The 17708-nt window shown below is 39.8% G+C and overlaps 1 protein-coding gene across 3 annotated transcripts; it reads left to right on the top strand.

The window, feature by feature from the left end:
• Positions 1-20: 20 nt before the first annotated feature.
• Positions 21-17321, top strand: Cenpl (centromere protein L). Of its 3 annotated transcripts, XM_038350145.2 has the most exons (6): positions 27-255; positions 436-506; positions 2533-2706; positions 5560-5811; positions 13653-14195; positions 16966-17321. In XM_038350145.2, exons 3-6 carry the CDS (start codon positions 2536-2538, stop codon positions 17035-17037), a joined length of 1038 nt encoding a protein of 345 aa, XP_038206073.1. In that variant the 5' UTR covers positions 27-255; positions 436-506; positions 2533-2535; the 3' UTR covers positions 17038-17321. The 3 variants fall into 3 exon arrangements, with proteins under 3 accessions (XP_038206074.1, XP_038206073.1, XP_041909931.1); XM_042053997.1 differs by having other exon boundaries at positions 27-506; XM_038350146.2 differs by lacking the exon at positions 13653-14195 and having other exon boundaries at positions 21-506.
• Positions 17322-17708: the final 387 nt, after the last annotated feature.

Genomic DNA, 17708 nt, shown 5'->3' with positions numbered 1-17708 from the left:
AGTTGCTAATTTACGTGAAATCGGCGGGCCCGAGGAGAGGCTGCCTGCGTCGGCCGCAGAGCATGTCGGGAAATAGTTTTAAACTGGTGGGCTTGGAGTTCGCGGGGCTGCGCCTTCGCTCGCGAAGGGAGATTTCAAGACTACTTTCGATCACAGGAGAGCTTCTGATCTTGTCTTTCGTGGGCAGACGCTAGCTCCCGGGGAGTGAGGGTCGCAGAGCCCGCCCGCTAGGGAAGCGGAACTGTCTCTCCCAAGGTGAAGTCGCAGGTGTTGCCCGCGTCTGAGGGAGCCTAGGTTCCCTCGCTGGCCTTGATGTCCCTTCTGAAGTCACCAGGGTTTGCTTCGGTTCTCTCTGGGCAGTCATTTTGGCCGCTTTCTTTCTTTCTTTTTTTTTCACAAAAACAAAAAAAAAATCAAAATTTCCTCTCGTCGTAGTCTTGGAGCCAGACTTGAAGAATGATTCGTGAATCCGGAATGGATGACAACGTCATCACGACATATTTTTGGTAAGATGTTTTGGGTGGGTCCTGGATTGGCTATGTACTGCCTTGAGCTCTGTTGTGTGGTCATTGTCTTTGCAATGCTTTTGTGTATTTAAATGGGAACCCAGAGGAGTTAACGTGCAGGTAAGCGTTGGTATTGGAATAGTCGATTGACAGTTGTGGCAGTATTACAGTGGTTAACACAGGGGCCCTTTTTTCATGAACTAGCCATGAGAGAAGATTGGCGAGAGATGTTCTGTGGATACTAAAGAACTGCGGAGAGGGTTAAGACTTGGGAAATATTTCGGACCCTCCCCTCTGTCAACTGGCAACACAGTAGCTTTACATAATGGGTCATTTGAGGAGTAAATGCAACGATAGTACCAGATATGTCCCTGTGTAAGGGAGGCTGAGGCAAGAGAATTGTTGTGAGTTCTAGGCCAACCTAAGCAACACAGTCATTATAAACAAAAACACCCCCAAACAAAATGAGAGTAGTTGTTAAAGGCTTGGTATTTGTTAAGTAATTACAATCAAACTTGGAAAATAATGAATGCTTAGCAATTATTGCCCCAAATAGCACACTTCATAGAAAAATTCTGTAACCTAAACCTAACTGAAGTGCACACCAGGAGGCTCACCAGGAATGTGGCCAAGGTCACATCATGGAAATACTTTGTGTCTATGGCAAAATGAAAAATGCCTGTTTAAATGCTGCTTCCCCATCTGTGATGGTTTTTATTTTATTTCTTAAACATTGTACATGTGTGTTCACATGTGCTTTGGTGTGGGTATGGTGTCAGAGGAAACTTGCAGAAGGCAGTTCTCGCCTACTGTTTGGGTTTCAGGAACTGAACTCATGTTATCTCACTTGGCTGCAAGTTCCTTTGCTAGCTGAGCCATCTCGCCAGCCCTGGAGTTTTGAGAATCCAGGTAAAGCTAAGGGGCCAAAGCAGATGGAGGAGGAATTGATGATGAGGTTACTGTTCCCCTAATATAGACAACTGGCTCTTCCAGGTGATTTACCCTCCCTAGAGAATGTTGCCACCACAGAGGTATACCACTCCTGTGGAGTAGGAAATGGCCATGCCCCTTGAGGTACCTGTGCAGGGCATCTTGCTTTCCAGACCATCCTTGTTATGAGAGCGACTTTAGTCTCAGTTTGTCCATTAACAGGTCCGTTGACAGTTGCACCATCTTTATATCTTGTGTGGCTCAGTTTTGTTACATTTCTGGCTGAAGGAGGGTTGGTAAGAAAGGAAATCCCTCACACAGGCAGGTTTGGAAAGCAACAGTTGAGGTATTTCCTCTGCAAGTCAAGTTTTAGCTACAGGGTCTTGCTGGTTTGGGATTGTGACTGTAAAGATACCCTCCAGTTTTTTGACTAGAAAGTTCACCTTGTTCTGGCTGCTGAGGGTGTTAAGTGGCAAAGCTTGCAGGATTTAGCAGTGCTTCAGCTTGGGAACATGGTTTTCTTTCTCTTTGTTGATCTGGGGCCAGTCTAGTGCCTGAACATTTGGTTGCTGTTGCTTTGCAACCTCCTTCAGGAAAGGGGGTGAGACAACTGTGAGGTGGCTGCCTTTTCTCTTAGGACCAGCCTTTGCTCCCTTGGGTCTTCCAACCTCTAAGGGCCCTGGAAGAGAGCCATCCCCCCCAACCGTGCCAGTTGTCATAAATGTTCTGTCTTTCCATGTGCTCATGCAAACTCACCTCATGTCTTCCCTCTCCTTTTGAACTGGGCAGGCCGATTTAGAGGCAGCTCCAGGGTCATCATGAAGCCCCTGCTGTGCCCCTGTTCATGGTGGTCTTGCAGCTTTCCTTGGCCAACATAGATCACGTATTTTGACTTACTCTAGAGCTTGTACTGTAAAGTTGTTGTTTTGGTATTTCTCATCACAGCAAGAGAGCAGTGACTCAGGCAGGAACTAAGAGGATGTTGTGGAAAAGGTGGGAGTGGGAAGGAAACAGAGTTGGACGTTCCTGTAGAGCAGTGTGCGGCAATTATTTTAGTGCTTAGAATTCTAGAGTTACTTTTTTTTTCTTATTGCAGACTATGGATTCTTATAATTCACCTGGACCAACTTCTAGACGAAGGACCTCAAATCTGAGAGACTATTTTATAGGTGCCACCCCTCTGCAGAAACGGCTGGAATCTGTCAGGAGGCAGAGTTCATTTTTTCCCAGTCCACCTCGGAGAAAATTACCCCAGTGTTCACAGTTGCAGGTATGTTTTGTTTGCCTTTGGGACCGTCAGTGATTGAAAATATATGAATAAGGATATACCATTTACATACCAATTTCTAGCTGACAGGTAATGAGGAGCAGTTCAGGAAATAATTTCACATTTTAACCACAGTAGCTTTTGTTCCTCTTAATCTCCATTAATCCATTTCATTTCCTCAATATTTTTCTTCTATGACATTGGCATTTTTGAAGAATACAGACTCATACTTTCCCCTGTTTGACTACAATGTTCCTCATTTTTGTATTTCTTATGTTTCCCAATGTTTGAAGTTTGTATTCTTGTCTAGCATTTTTGATAGGTTCGTTGGATCTTTGGTTCTTTGGTACCTTCAATGTAGCCTTCTCCTCTTGCCCATGGTGTGGGTTAGGAGTCAAGTTTTGCTTCTTATGACGTTTTGAAGAGAAATTGCTAGTGCTGGTACTGAAAGTAATAGTTCTCAGCCAGAAAGCTTTTTGGGAGTTTAGGATGGGGCTACTGGGGTTTTAATGCAGAGCCTTATATATGTTAAGCTTAGTTCTACCCCTGAACTATATCCTCAGCCTGAGAGACTTTATCCTTTCTTCCTTCCTTCTTTCCTTCCTTCCTTCCTTCCTTCCCCTCTTCCTTCTTTCCTTCCTTCCTCTTGCGAGCTGAGATTATGTGTGTGCACCTACCTGACTTCCAAGTGTGTAGTATTTTGCCTGTATGTATATATTGTACCACATGTGTGCCTGAGTAAGTGAGAAGAGGGCACTGGGCTCCTAGAACTGGAGTGGCTCATGTTTGTGACCATCATGTGGGTGCTGAGAACCAAACCCAGCTCTTCTGCCATTTCTCCAACCCCTCTGAGATATTTTATGTAAAGATAGAAGTGTCTAGTTTAGTGCTTTTTTTTTTATAATTTTCCCATCTATTTAATAAGAAAAAGTATGTAACTATTTCAATGAATCTGTAACTATGACAAACATTGTTCTCAAATCACACCCACCCACACACATGCCCTTTTGTTAAGTAAAAGATAGCTGGAGCTGTGAGACCTGTCAGAAAGTGTGGACTGAAGAATTTCCTCCCGAGGAAGCTAGGAGCTTTGAGACTGTCAATACTTTTATACTCTCCTTGGGGTTTTCTGTTTGTTTGTTTTCCATTTGTTTACTTTTGTTTTTATTTCTTTGAAACAGAATGTTAGCTTATAACTCACTGTGTAAACTGGGCCAGTTTGGCTTTGAACTTGTGGTTGATCTTTCTGTGTGCCCCAGAAGAGCTGGGGTTACAGTCGAATACCACCATGCCTGGCACACATTTATGTTTTAAATTAATTTTTTTAAGTGAGCATACAAACTGGCTGATTTTCCCGTGGAATGCTCATATATATGTTATACTTCATTGTTATCTATCTTCTCCTCCTTCCTGCCGTCTCATCCTATTCCTCCTCCCAAATAGTTCTCCTTTCTGTATGTTATCTTATTATCCCTACCCTTATGGGCTCTTCCTTCCCTCTCATGGTCCCTTTTCTACTTCCATGACTACAGACACACACACACACATGCACGCACGCACGCACGCACATACACGTAAATTCTGAATGTTAGAGAAAACATGAGGTACTTGTCTTTCTGAGTCTGGCTTACTTTGCCTAACATAACAATCTCTAATTCTGTCCATTTTCTTACAAATGTCATGACTTCATTTTTCTTTACAGCTTAAAAAATTTTCATTCTGTATTTATACCACATTTTCTTTTTCTTTTTCTTTTTTCTCCTTTGCCTTGGCTGTCCTATATAGACTAGGCCGGCCTCAAACTCACAGAGATTCACGTCTCTGCTTCCTGAGTGCTAGAATTAAAAGCAAGTCTGGTCTAACACAATTTTTTATTTAATATGCACATAAATTGAGCATGTATCTTTCTAGTGTGTTATTCAGAGTCCTGTGGATACATACCCAAGAGTGGTTAGCTGAGTCATCTTTTAATGTTTTACAGAACCTCCACACTGACTTCATAGTGTGCACTGGTTTATTTTGTTTTTGATGGCACTTGTTGTTCTAATAGAGAATAGACAAATGTATTTCCAAGTGTTGTTGTATATATTATCCTGAATCAGGCTTTGTTGCAGAAAGTGAACTTGCTGTCAAATAATTCTTTAAATTACTCAAGACTAATCAAACTAGATCCTTCAGACCTTCAGAAATATTTTTGGTGTCTGGTGGAAGCTCAGGGCTGTGAACGTGTTAGGCAAGCACTGTGCCATTAAGTGACAGTACCACTATTTTCAAGATATATATGTAGTAGAACATAAGTGTTCATCTGTGAAATAGTTATTAAAATCCTGTGGAATGCCATTCATTTATATCCAAGCATCCAGAGTCAATAAAATAGATAAAACCCTGTCCCCAACAAGCTTATACTCTGATTGGAAAGGGAGACAAGAAAAATAACACACACATGTGCAAATGTGCACGCGTGCATGCACGTGCGCAGGTGTGTCAAATGACAGATCATAGTAAGTGCTATGAATAAAAGTGAAAGGCTTAGGAGATAGTGACAGACTTGGCCTGATACATTTACTTTAGAGTGGCCTCCTAGATAGGAACTAAGGACAGATCTGAATGAAATGGAGAACTGTCTTGTATGAACATTCAGAGGAAGAGTTTTCTATACAGGAAGGGAGGCAAAGGCAGAGGACCATTTAATGACCTATAAAGTCCTGCAAGCTCCATTTGAGATTAATCTTTGGACCACAGAATCATGTATCAAGTAGTAAATTTATATTAAATATATAAATTGCTATGATTAAATTTTTATTGATGTTTTTACTTTTTAATACTTTTATCTTAATTTTTTTGTTGTTGTTTTAGGAAGAAATCGATCCTGAGAAGGTGGCATTTCTCCTCCACAAACAATGGACTGTATATAGTTTAACTCCCCTGTATAAATTCTCCTACACTAACCTCAAAGAATATTCTAGACTTCTAAGTGCATTTATTGCTGCTGAAAAACAAAAAGGACTTGCTGTGGAAGTGGGAGAAGACTTCAACATCAAAGTGATTTTTTCAACTCTGCTTGGAGTAAAAGGAACACAAAGGGACCCTGAAGCATTTCTTGTGCAGGTATAGTAATATGTATGTAGCATTTGCTTCACAGAGGGAAAAAAAAAATCTGTGTTTTGTTGGTTTGTAATGGAAATTATAGTGTTTTCTTATTGCTTGTCTTTTTTATTTTTAATTCCTAATTTTGAGATATAAAAAGTTTTTTGATTACATTTATTTATTTAATTTTATGGGTATTTGTATGTGATTGTGTGCCACTGTGTGCTTGTGGAATCTGGAGAACTTACTAGAATTGGCTCTCTCTAACTTGTAAGATCCTGGTGATAAAACTCAGGTTTTTAGTTGCGGCACCAAGTGCCTTAATTTGCTAAGCCATCTTGCTGGTCCAAATCTTGTATTTTGTTTTGTTTTGTCTTTTTTTTAAATTTTATTTTATATTATAATAATTAGATATAGCTAACATAATTTGTTTCCTACATGTGTAAAAAAATTTTTAGTGGGTGGAATGTGATGTTGACTTTAGAAAACACACAGCGGTATAAAGGAAGTTTAAGAAACTTGTGCTTGCAAGATGGCTCAGCAAGTCAAGGCACCTGGGCAAGGCTGGAGGTCTGAGTTCCACACCTGGAACCAAAGGTGGAAGGAGAGAACGGTTTCCACAAAGGTGTCCTCTGATCTTACATTCCGTTCTGGCACACACACCCTTGAATCATGCATTCACATACACACAAGAATACCTTTTTAAAAATAATAATTTAACATTTTGGTATACATGTTTGTTTATCTGAATCAGTATAGTCTTAACATTGGGATCTAACTGTCCTTCTTTGTGTTTTGGCTGTAGATAATTACTCATAATTAGTAATTCTACATTTTTGTAGATATAGAGATGAATGTTCTAGTTCTTTTCTTTCTTTCCTCTGTTTGTTTGTTTGTTTTTCAAGATAGGGTTTCTTCCTGTCTATCCTGGAACTTGCTCTGTAGACCAGGCTGGCTTCGGACTCACAGAGATCCACTTGCCTCTGCCTCCAGAGTGCTGGGATTAAAGGTGTGTGCCACCACTACCTGGCTTCTACTTATTTTCCATTGAGATAAAACACTGACCAAAAGCAACTTGGAGAGGAAAGAGTTTATAAATTGGCATACCCATCCAGTACATACAGTTCTTGAGAAAAGCCTAGCCAGGAACTCAAGCAGAGACCAGAAGGAACGCTGCTTACTAGCATTCTCCCCTCGGCCTTTTCAGTTTGCTCTCTTATACAATCCGGGCCCATCTGCACACAATCCCTTATCAATCATTAATCAAGAAATGCCCCAGAGACTTGTCTACAAGGCCAGTCTGGTGTAGAAATGCCTCAATTGATTTTCCCTCTTCCCAGATGGCTATATGAAGCACGATTAATAAAAACTCAGAGAGAGAAGGTCCAAAAAGCAAAACAGCCAGCCACTGGCTCTTAACAGTGCCTCAGTGCAAAATAGCCATCCTGCCTCCAGGAAACCTCAGAATGAGACTGAGGCTGAGAGCTGTCTCTTTCCATTTTATATTCCTCTCTTGGACTGGGATTAAAGGTGTGCACAACTGCCACCTGGTTTCTATGGTGAGCTAGTGTGGCTACTGGTATTAAAGGTGTGTGTTATTGCTGCCTGGTCTATAAGGCTGACCAGTGTGGCTGTTTTATTTTTCTGTGATCCTCAGGCAAGTTCTATTTATTAAAATATAAGTGAAATGCCACTACAGCTGTAGCTGTATCAAGGTGACTGAAAACTAACACACTATTATTCATTGGATCTTTTTTTTTTAGGTTTTAGCTCATAGAAGAAAAAATTTAATAAAATCATGCGCATTATATCATCCCATATGGTATGTGATGCCATGTGACTCTCAGAAATACAGTGCTTCATATCTTTTCCTGTAAATTATGCAGGAAAATCTACCTTTTGATTAGTTAAGAGATTTGCTTTTGTTTTTGAGACAGAGTCTCACTATATAGTCCTGGATTTGCTGACTTAGAACTTCTGTATTGACCAGAAGGTCCTGGAACTCAGAGATCCCCTTGAGATCCTCTTGAGATCCTCTTGAGTTCAAAATTAAAAGTATGTCCTGCGACATTTGTGCCCCCCCCTCTTTATTTTCTTTTTCTTGACACAAGGTCTTCCCGTCTAGCACTGGCTGGCCTGGAACTCACAGAGATCTGACTGTCTCTGCCTTCTAATTTCTGGGATTAAAAGTTTGTGTGACTGTGTCCAACTCAGATGAACTAATCTTAACCTTTGAAAATGGAAATTAAATGTAGCAAGAATAATAAAAACCCAGAGACAGATATTGGGATTCAATCTGAAGATTAGAAAAGCAAAGCAGCCAAGCCACTAGAGAGCTCTTACCTCTAAGAAATCCTCAGACTGAAAAAGAGCAAGCTCCTGTCTCATCCCGCCTTATATTCTTCTCTAGTGCTGGGATTAAAGGTGTGTGACTCCCTAGTACTGGGTTTAAAGGTGTGAGCTGCCGCCACCAGGATCTGTTTCTGCATTGATCTTGTATAGCTCATTGTGGCCTTGAACTCAGACATCCATCTGCTTCTGTCTCCCAAATCCTGGGATTAAAGGTATGTGACACCAATGCCTGGCCTCTGATCTTCAGGCAATTAATTAATTAAAACAAATTAAATATCACTATATTTCTCTTTTTTGTCTAAAATAAAAGGGGCTATTACTAATATAAGAAAAACTATATGCAAAAGTACAATAACTATAATTTATGCAGGCAATAGATACATCAGCAATGTCTAATCCATTTTCATTTGACAAATTCAGAGAAAATACTCCATATTTATCCTATCTTGGTGAGTTCAAAGTCTTGTACCTAATTTAATTTCTATCATAACTTGCTTTATTATCCAAAACTAGCTTTTGATATCTCTCCCCCTTATATACCTTACATTTTTTTTTTTTTGGTTTTTCGAGACAGGGTTTCTCTGTGGCTTTGGAGCCTGTCCTGGAACTAGCTCTTGTAGACCAGGCTGGTCTCGAACTCACAGAGATCCGCCTGCCTCTGCCTCCCGAGTGCTGGGATTAAAGGCGTGCGCCACCACCGCCCGGCCCTTACATTTCTTTAGTGAATTTCTTTTCTGAGTCTCTTCTCTGAACCAGTCACTCCATTATAATTGTGGACTGGACTTTAAAATATCTTTAACCAGATCTATCCAGTTGTTAGGAATAATTGTATTACAAACTGACCATGAGTTTAACTTTTGTTTCACAAAAGGTAAATGCTTGCCATATGAGACTATTGCTTCCTTCAATCTCCTTAAATCTAACATTGGCACAGTAGTCCAGTTAGTTGTAACAGAGCCTCTGCCATTTGGCAATTTCTTTAAGGTTACTGGATATATTAAGGTTGGTTGTTTGAAAGCCTTGGGCTGTTCCTCTCTATTCTTATAATGCAGTGCTGACTCTCTATGAGATTCTTCTGTCTGGATTTGAATATCTCTGTGATTTATTTGTTTTTCCTAAGACCTGTATCTTAGCACTCAGATTAACCAACTATTAGTGATAAGATGAAAATGATAAAGCTGATGTTTACAATTGATATTACATAAATCCCATCTAAATTAGATATCCTCTCATTTAATCGTTCCATTTTTAAAATGTTAAGCATATTATCATACAGAGACCCAAATTTCTCCATTGTAATGGTTTTTTCATTTTTTTATTTTGTAAAGCTTGAGGGTTTTTTTTGTATTTTCTTCATCCATAAGCTTTGTAGATTAGATTAGTGATAAAGATGCCCATAGCTAAGGATAACTATGCCACGTTATTATTAAATTGATGTAGTTACTTAAAATCAATAAAGAAATGATTTTGCCAAAAAAAAAAAAAAAACAACGAAATTATATAGCCAGGCATGGTGATGCATGTCTTCAGTCTCAGCATTTGAGAGGCAGAGGCAAGCAGATAGGTCTCTGAGTTTGAGGCTATCCTGGACTATGTAGTGGCTTCCAATACAGCCAGTCTCAAAAACAAAGCAAAGCAAAGCAAAATAATAATAATAAATGTGGCTGAAAGTGTAGAGAACTTGGAACCCTCATGCAGTGCAAAAAAAAGTTTTGCAGCTAGGGCTGGAGAGATGGCTCAGAGGTTAAGAGCACTGACTGCTCTTCCAGAGGTCCTGAATTCAATTCCCAGCAACCACATGGTGGCTCACAGCCATCTGTAATGAGATCTGGTGCCCTCTTCTGGCCAGCAAGCATATAGACAGACAGAACACTGTATACATAATAAATAAATAAATAAACATTGAAAAAAAGAAAAAAAATCTATTGAAAAAATAAATAAAAATTTAAAACGTTTTTTGCAGCTACTTTAGAAAGCAATGGGTTTTAAAATCTCATTTCTTGATAAGCCTACAAGACCTACTTAGGTCATGAAAGTGTGATACGTATGGTACATTTGGTCTCGGAGGTGTTTAACTCCTTTATAATCTCTTGAATAAGGAGATATGATAAAAGAAACTAAATGATCCTTTATTAAGAAATATGTTGGGGTCAGGCGGTGGTGGCACATGTCTTTAATCCCAGCACTTGGAAGGTAGAGACAGGTGGATCTCTGAGTTCAAGGCCAGCCAGGTTTACAGAGCAAGTTCCAGGTTATTTTTATCTTTGGAGGCCCACTACCCAGCTACCAAATAAATACACAGAGACTTATACTTACTTATGAATGCCTGGCCTTAACTTGGCTTGTTTCTAGCCAGTTTAATTTATTCCATCTTCCTTTTGCCTGTGGGCTTTTACCTTTCTCTGTTCTATATGCCTCTCTTTTCTTCTTACTCATGGCTGGCTGGGTGGCTGGATGATTGAGTGGCTGGTGGCTGGCTCCCGGCGTCATCCTTTCCTTTTCTTGTTCCTTCCTCTTCCCTCTCTCTCCTCTTATTTGTTCTCTTTGTCTGCCAGCCCCACCTGTTTCTCTCTCCTGCCTAGCTATTGGACGTTCAGCTCTTTATTAGACCAGTCAAGTGTTTTAGACAGCCAAAGTAACACAGCTTTACAGAATTAAACAAATGTAACATAAAAGAATGCAACACATTTTTACATCATTAAACAAATATTTTACAACATAACCCTGTCTTGAAAAACAAAAGCTATGATGGAGCAATGATTTAAATGTTACCCTGGTTTAATACTTTAACAAAAACTATCATGAATGTTTTGAAGGTATATTTGCTATGTAATTCACAATGGGAAATTTGAATCTTTGGGAAAATAAGATTTTAAACTATCTTAAACAAATTTGCACAATGGACCAAAATGAAAGAACTTTAAATTTGGTAGAAGTAAATTTACTGCCTTAATCGCGGTTGAGGGGAGATTTACATTTTACATATAATAGCAAAAATGAATGTATTAGGCCTTAAATTTTTTAAATTAGATTTATTAATTTTATGTGTGTTTTGCCCGTATGTATGTCTGGCTACATGTGTGCTTGGTGCCCTTGGAGGTCAGAAGAGGCTATCAGATCCCTTGGAACTGAAATTATGGATGGTTGTGAACCACCATGTGGGTGCTGGCACTCAAACATGGTCTTCTGCAAGAGCAACAAGTGCTCTTCACTGCTGAGCCATCTCTTCAGCCCTGGGCATTTTCTTTAAAGCTGTCAACTATAAACTAGAGGTCTGTAATCTTAGTTATATTAATAGTACAATCTAGGTCAAAGATGGTGGTCTAATCAGATTTTTTTTTCTGACCTAGAGCCTTGTATACATTACATACTTTTCCATAGAGTTTGTTTCTTAGGGCCTTGTGTGTAAACTTTTCTGAAATAAATATATTCACTTTTAGATGGCTCTTATGAATAAGAAGTTCAGAGAAGAGTCTGTGAGTGTATGTCCTAGGAAGAATGATTGAAGGCAGTGGAGACCTTGAATTTGACCGTGTATGTGTTATGGACCAGCAGGAGTCCGAAGGGCCTCTCCTATAGAAGAGAAATTAGGTTTTATTTGTCTTACATGCCCATAACGAAGAAGGCGATGCAGTGGATGGGAACTGTATGGAACAGTTTAAGCTGATGGAAAGAGCTGCTATGGGAAATGGCAAAATGTAAGCTGTTGGTGTAGGGAACTTGTGTAGCCCTTCTAGAGTCGAGTTGTTATTTTTCTTCCCCAAGATATTGTACCTGAATGTACCATATAAGGATTTCCTAATTTGATTTTTGGCAAGATCTTGTCATCTACTTTATCTGTAGTATAGAAAAATATTGGTCAAAAGTCATTATTTTGATAAGCCCTAATAATGATTAGAGAAGCTCCTCTTTGTGGTTTTGTATCAACTATTGTTATTACTTTAATTTAGTTTTTTTTTTTTTTTTTTTTTTTTCGAGACAGGGTTTCTCTGCAGCTTTAGAGCCTGTCCTGGAGCTAGCTCTTGTAGACCAGGCTGGTCTCGAACTCACAGAGATCCGCCTGCCTCTGCCTCCCGAGTGCTGGGATTAAAGGCGTCTGCCACCACCGCCCGGCAATTTAGTTTTTTTTTTAAATGAAGCAAAGTTGGGGTTTAAGAGTCAGTTTTAGTACATATTTAGTTACAGATATTAGGGGAGAGAAACAGTATTTAAAAGGACAGTATTTTAAAAAAGGAGCCAGACATGGTGACTCACACATGTAATCCAGCACTTTGTTTTGGGTTCTTGTTTTGTATTCTTTTTTAAAAATGTGTTATTAGCATATGTAAATTACTTATAATAATGGGTTTCATACATGTGTATGATGTATTTTTATCATTATCCCTGTGTCCCCTCCCCAACTCCTGCTGTTCTCCATCCTCTTTCCAACTAGTTCCCCTTCTACTTTCCAGGAGTTTAATTAGGGCTGCTTACAGGAACATGGCTGAGGGGTTATTTATTGCCACATGGGCACCTCCAGTGGCTTTTCCACTAATGAAAACCATTAACTGCCTATATATCCTTAGGGGAGAGTGGGGCTTTGTGAGTTTTTCCCTCTTTCAAGTCAGAATGTTTATGAACCCAGTCTTCTGCAGGTAATCCCAGCTGCTGAGAATTCAAGAGTGCAGTGCTAGGTGCTGCCCAGAAGACAGCATGCCATATCACTTCCACCTCTTCCTCTGGCCCTACTCGCCCATGCGTGCTATTCCCCAAGGGTTAGGAGTGATATAGGTCTATTTAACCTCCACTTACTCTCAGCACTGGCCAGTTGTAAGCGTCTGTGGTAACTGTGGCCCACAGCAAAAAGAAACTTCTCTGGTCAAAGATGGCAGCAGTATTCATCTATGAGCACAACATATTTTTAGAAGGCAATTTGGTAGGGACTTTATGTCCACTAAGCAATAAAACAGAAGCACTTTGCCCACTAGAACCTATGTTTATAGTCCAGACATGAACTTCCTGTGGAGCAGGCCTCTAATCGGAATTGGTTGGCTACCCCAACAACCGTTCTGTTACTATTGGACTATTCTCTCTGTCTCTGTCTCTCTCTCTCATTTGAGACAGTATCTCATAGATTAGGCTAGCCTCAAACTTGTTCTGTAACCAAGGCTGACCTTGAACTCCTTGTCTTCCTGATTCAACCAGGAATTATGAGCATGTGCTACTATGCTTGGCCTTGTTTTTAATATACTCATTAATTTTTTTATAAATCTTTTTTATTTATTTATTATGTATACAGTATTCTGTCTGTATGCCTGCAGGCCAGAAGAGGGCACAAGACCCCATTACAGATGGTTGTGAGCCACCATGTAGTTGCTGGGAATTGAACTCAGGACCTTTGGAAAAGCAGGCAGTGCTCTTAACCTCTGAGCCATCTCTCCAGCCCCCATACTCATTAATTTTTGAGAAGATAAAATTTAGGAGCAAATGGTCTTTTGAACTTAATGAACTTGTTTTACTTTCCCTTATAGATTTTCTCAAAGTCTCAGTCATCACGTGAGCACAGAGAGGGTAAAGTACTGTGGACTGGTTGGTTCTGCTGTGTGTTTGGAGATAGTCTTCTGGAGACTGCTTCCGAAGACTTCACCTGTCTACCCTTGTTCCTTGCAAATGGAGCAGAGGCCAATACATCCTTGATTGGAGGCTGGTTTCAGAAGACTTTTGACTGTTACTTCAGTCCTTTAGCAATCAGTGCATTTAATCTTTCCTGGATGGCTGCCATGTGGACTGCTTGCGAAATGGACCGTTACACAGCTACCACTGAATTTTTTTGGTCTGTGCCCTGTAGCCCTCAAAGCTTGGATATTTCTTATGCAATTCATCCAGAGGATGCAAAAGCTTTATGGGACAGTGTCCACAAAACACCTGGGGAGATTACCCAGGAGGAAGTCAACTTATTTATGGACTGCCTTTATTCACACTTCCACAGGCATTTCAAAATTCACTTATCAGCCACAAGATTGGTTCGTGTCTCAACATCTGTAGCTTCAGCACACACTGAAGGGAAAATAAAGGTTAGTTTGAACACATCTAATTAAATTCCTTCTTGTCGTGCTTTCCATATGTGTGGTGATTATATTTTTACATGGGGAAATACACTTGACTGCATAGTAGTTCAAGACAATAGACTTATTTTCTGCTTTATACATGACCTCCCAATGCCTCTGACCACCTAGAGACAGTCTTAAAGAGGAAGGGCACTGTGTACTGTGCACTGTAAAGCTGAATAATGTGAACTACCCTCAAGCAACTGAAATTTTCAAAATTGACAGATTTTGAAATTGATGTAGGAGGGTCTTCTGTCTATCTGTTGCTTTCATTATTTAACTAATAAAGAAAACTGCTTAGCCTGATAGGTCAGAACATAGGTAGGTGGGGAAGACAGAACAGAATTTTGGGAGAAAGAAAGCAGAGTCAGGCAGACACCTTGAAGCTCCGGCCCAAGATGGATGTAGGTTAGAATCTTCCCGGTAAGCCACCACCTCGTGGTGCTACACACATTAATAGAAATGGGTTAATCAAGATGTGAGAGTTAGCCAGTAAGAGGCTAGAGCTAATGGGCTAGGCAGTGTTTAAATGAATACAATTTGTATGTTGTTATTTCGGGTGTAAAGCTAGCCGTGTGGGAGCCGGATGGGACGAAAAGCAGGCCTGCTCACCTCATCACTACATGAAATAATTATTAAAGCAACAGCATTTTATGTGTGGGATAAGATTATAGCCAGTGACAGAATGTCATCTTTGCCTTTTAGATTTAAAATTGCTATTAGACAGGAAGTCACAGAGAAATGGTTTTTATGTTCTATAAAGAAACAAATAGTTGGCTCCTAAGATGTGTGTGTACATGTGTGTGTGTGTGTGTGCATGTGTGTGTGTATATAAATTTTTATTTCTGTACATGGGTGTTTTGCCTGCATGTATGTCTCTATGTACCACGTGTGTGCCGTGCCCAGTACCCATAGAGGACAGAAGACAAAACCTTTGGATGCACTGAAACTGGAGTTTGGTTGTGAGCTGTCATGTGGGTGCTGGGAATTGAATCTGGGTCCTCTGGAACAGCAGCCAGTGCTCTTAGCCACTAAGCCATTGTTCCAGCCCTCTTAAGACATATTTAAATACATGTTTCTATATACATCCAGGGACTGTTGCTATTATTTTGTCATTGTTAATACTCTTAACAGAGTTTAATTCTGCCTTTTCTTTCTACTTTTAAATTTTTATGTGTATTTGTTCTTTTGTGTGTGTATGGTAGGAATTCAACATAGTGTCTTGAACACTGGGCAAGTACTCAGCCATTGAGCTACATACCCTCTTTCTGTCATATTTGTACATACTTATCTGCATGGTATGGCACAGAAAAAGTGAGTTATAGTAATTAGCACTCCTATCTCTATCTTATCCTAATTACTTTGAAAAAGTTAATAAATTATAGACTATAGTTACTCAACTATGCTATAAAAACATTAGAACTAATTCCTCCTAACTGGGTGTATTTTGCTACCCATTATGTAACCCCACTCCATCTCTTAGCTGTTGGTGACCACTATTTTCTTCTATGAGATTTGTTTTGTTTTGAGGAAAGGTTTCATGTAGCCCAGGCTAGCCTTGAACTCATTAGCTGAAGATGATACTGAATTCCCAATCCTCCTGCCTCCCCTCAAAAGTACTGGTATTATAGGTGTGTACCACAACTCATTGAGATCAGTGTTCTTAGCTTTTACAGATGAATGAGAGCATGCCATATTTGTCTTTCTGTGCCTAGTAGATATTAATTCTAATTTTTAGAATTACACTGTATATTTAGTCTATGTTTTATTTTAAAACAAGGAAATCAAGGCCAGCAAAAGTTTAAGTGGCACATTCAAGATAGACCAGAAAGAAAAGGATGTATGGGGCTGGCATTGTGGGCATGGTATGGCTCAGTGGGTGAGGACGTTTACTGCAGACCGAGTAGGATGACCTGACTTTGGTCCCTGGATCCCACATGTTGGAAGGAGAGAACTGACTGCTGAAAGTTAGCTTCTGACTCCCACACATGCTGTGGCATGCACATACATCCACAAAGGCACAAAACAATTTTTTATAAAAAGGAAAGGAGTCACTATTTGAGTACTGAATAACTCACATTTTTAAACTGGAGGTCAAAATGAAACAATAGACTGGAAGTAATTTTGATGAGAAGAGCTAAGGATTAAAAACAAAAGGAACTTAATATAGTGGGATATGCTTCTAATTCTAGCCCTTGGGGGTAGAGGCAGGAGGATCAGTAGTTCAAGGTCGTCCATGGCAACATAGGGAGCACAAAGCTGGCACTGGCTACTTCACATCCTGTCTCAAAAACTAAAATAAGGCCTGGAGAGATGGCTTAGTGATTAAGAGCATATACTGTTCTTGCAGAGAACCGGAGAGTCTAGTTCCTAGTACTCATACTGGGTAGGTCACAACTGCCTGTAACTTAGCTCCAGAAGAACTGGCCTTTTAAAATTGGTTTTAACCAGGCTCGGCTGGTGGAGAACTGCATTGCTCTTGCAGAGGATCTGAGTCTGGTTCCCAGACCCACGCCAGGCAGTTCACAACTACCTGTAAATCCAGCTCTGGGAGAGCAGTGCCTCTGGCCTCTTCTGGCACTTGGACTCATGTGCGTATACCTACACACGCAACTATGTGATTAAATAAGTAAAATCAACAAAAACCATGGCAAAAATAAAACAGAAAAAAACGCAATATCAAATTGCTTTGTCATAATACTATCTTAATTTTAAATTTTTTTCTTTTCTTTTACAGATTCTGTGTCATAAATACCTTATTGGTGTGTTGGCCTATATGACAGAACTGGCAATTTTTCAAATTGAGTGAATTCTAGTATGGACTCTAAGTGATGCATTATAAACCCTTTCAGTTACTTTCTGAGTTGCTATTCCAAGTGGGACAGTGGAAGAAATGTAGCACCTGTTTTCTCATGGTGCCTTTGGAGTTGCCTGGGTGGATCTGAAACACAGCAGCGGTCGTGGGTGAGCCATGGTTATGTGCTTGTGTGTCCATAGATCACTGTGGTCCCGTTATGTATAAATGCTGTAGAAGATGCTGAATTGTTAACATAAAAGTATCCAGCTTAATCAAATAAACATATCTAAAATCTGGTCTCTGATTTAGGTTATTTATTCTGTTGGTGAGGCTTGCCTCTGAGGTTCCTTTTTTTTTTTTTTTTTAAAGATTTATTTATTTATTATGTATACAACATTCTGCCTCGGTGTATGCCTGCACGCCAGATCTCAGTACAGATGGTTGTGAGCCACCATGTGGTTGCTGGGAATTGAACTCAGGACCTCTGGAAGAGCAGCCAGTGCTCTTAACCTCTGAGCCATCTTTCCAGCCCTCTGAGGTTCCTTTTTAAGTTCCTCAATTTTCCATTTCCAGATTTCCCTTAGATTTTTAAAAAAATTAATTATTATTGATTCTATTTCCACTTTTAGATCTTGAACTATTTTTGTCAATTCCCCTCCACTATTTGTGTTTTCATAGATTTC

This window comes from Arvicola amphibius, chromosome 12 (genome assembly GCF_903992535.2).
Source record: "Arvicola amphibius chromosome 12, mArvAmp1.2, whole genome shotgun sequence".
In the NCBI taxonomy this organism is placed as follows: Eukaryota; Metazoa; Chordata; class Mammalia; order Rodentia; family Cricetidae; genus Arvicola; species Arvicola amphibius.
Note: the sequence above shows the minus strand (reverse complement) of the source record. Positions and strands in the feature narration are given on the sequence as shown.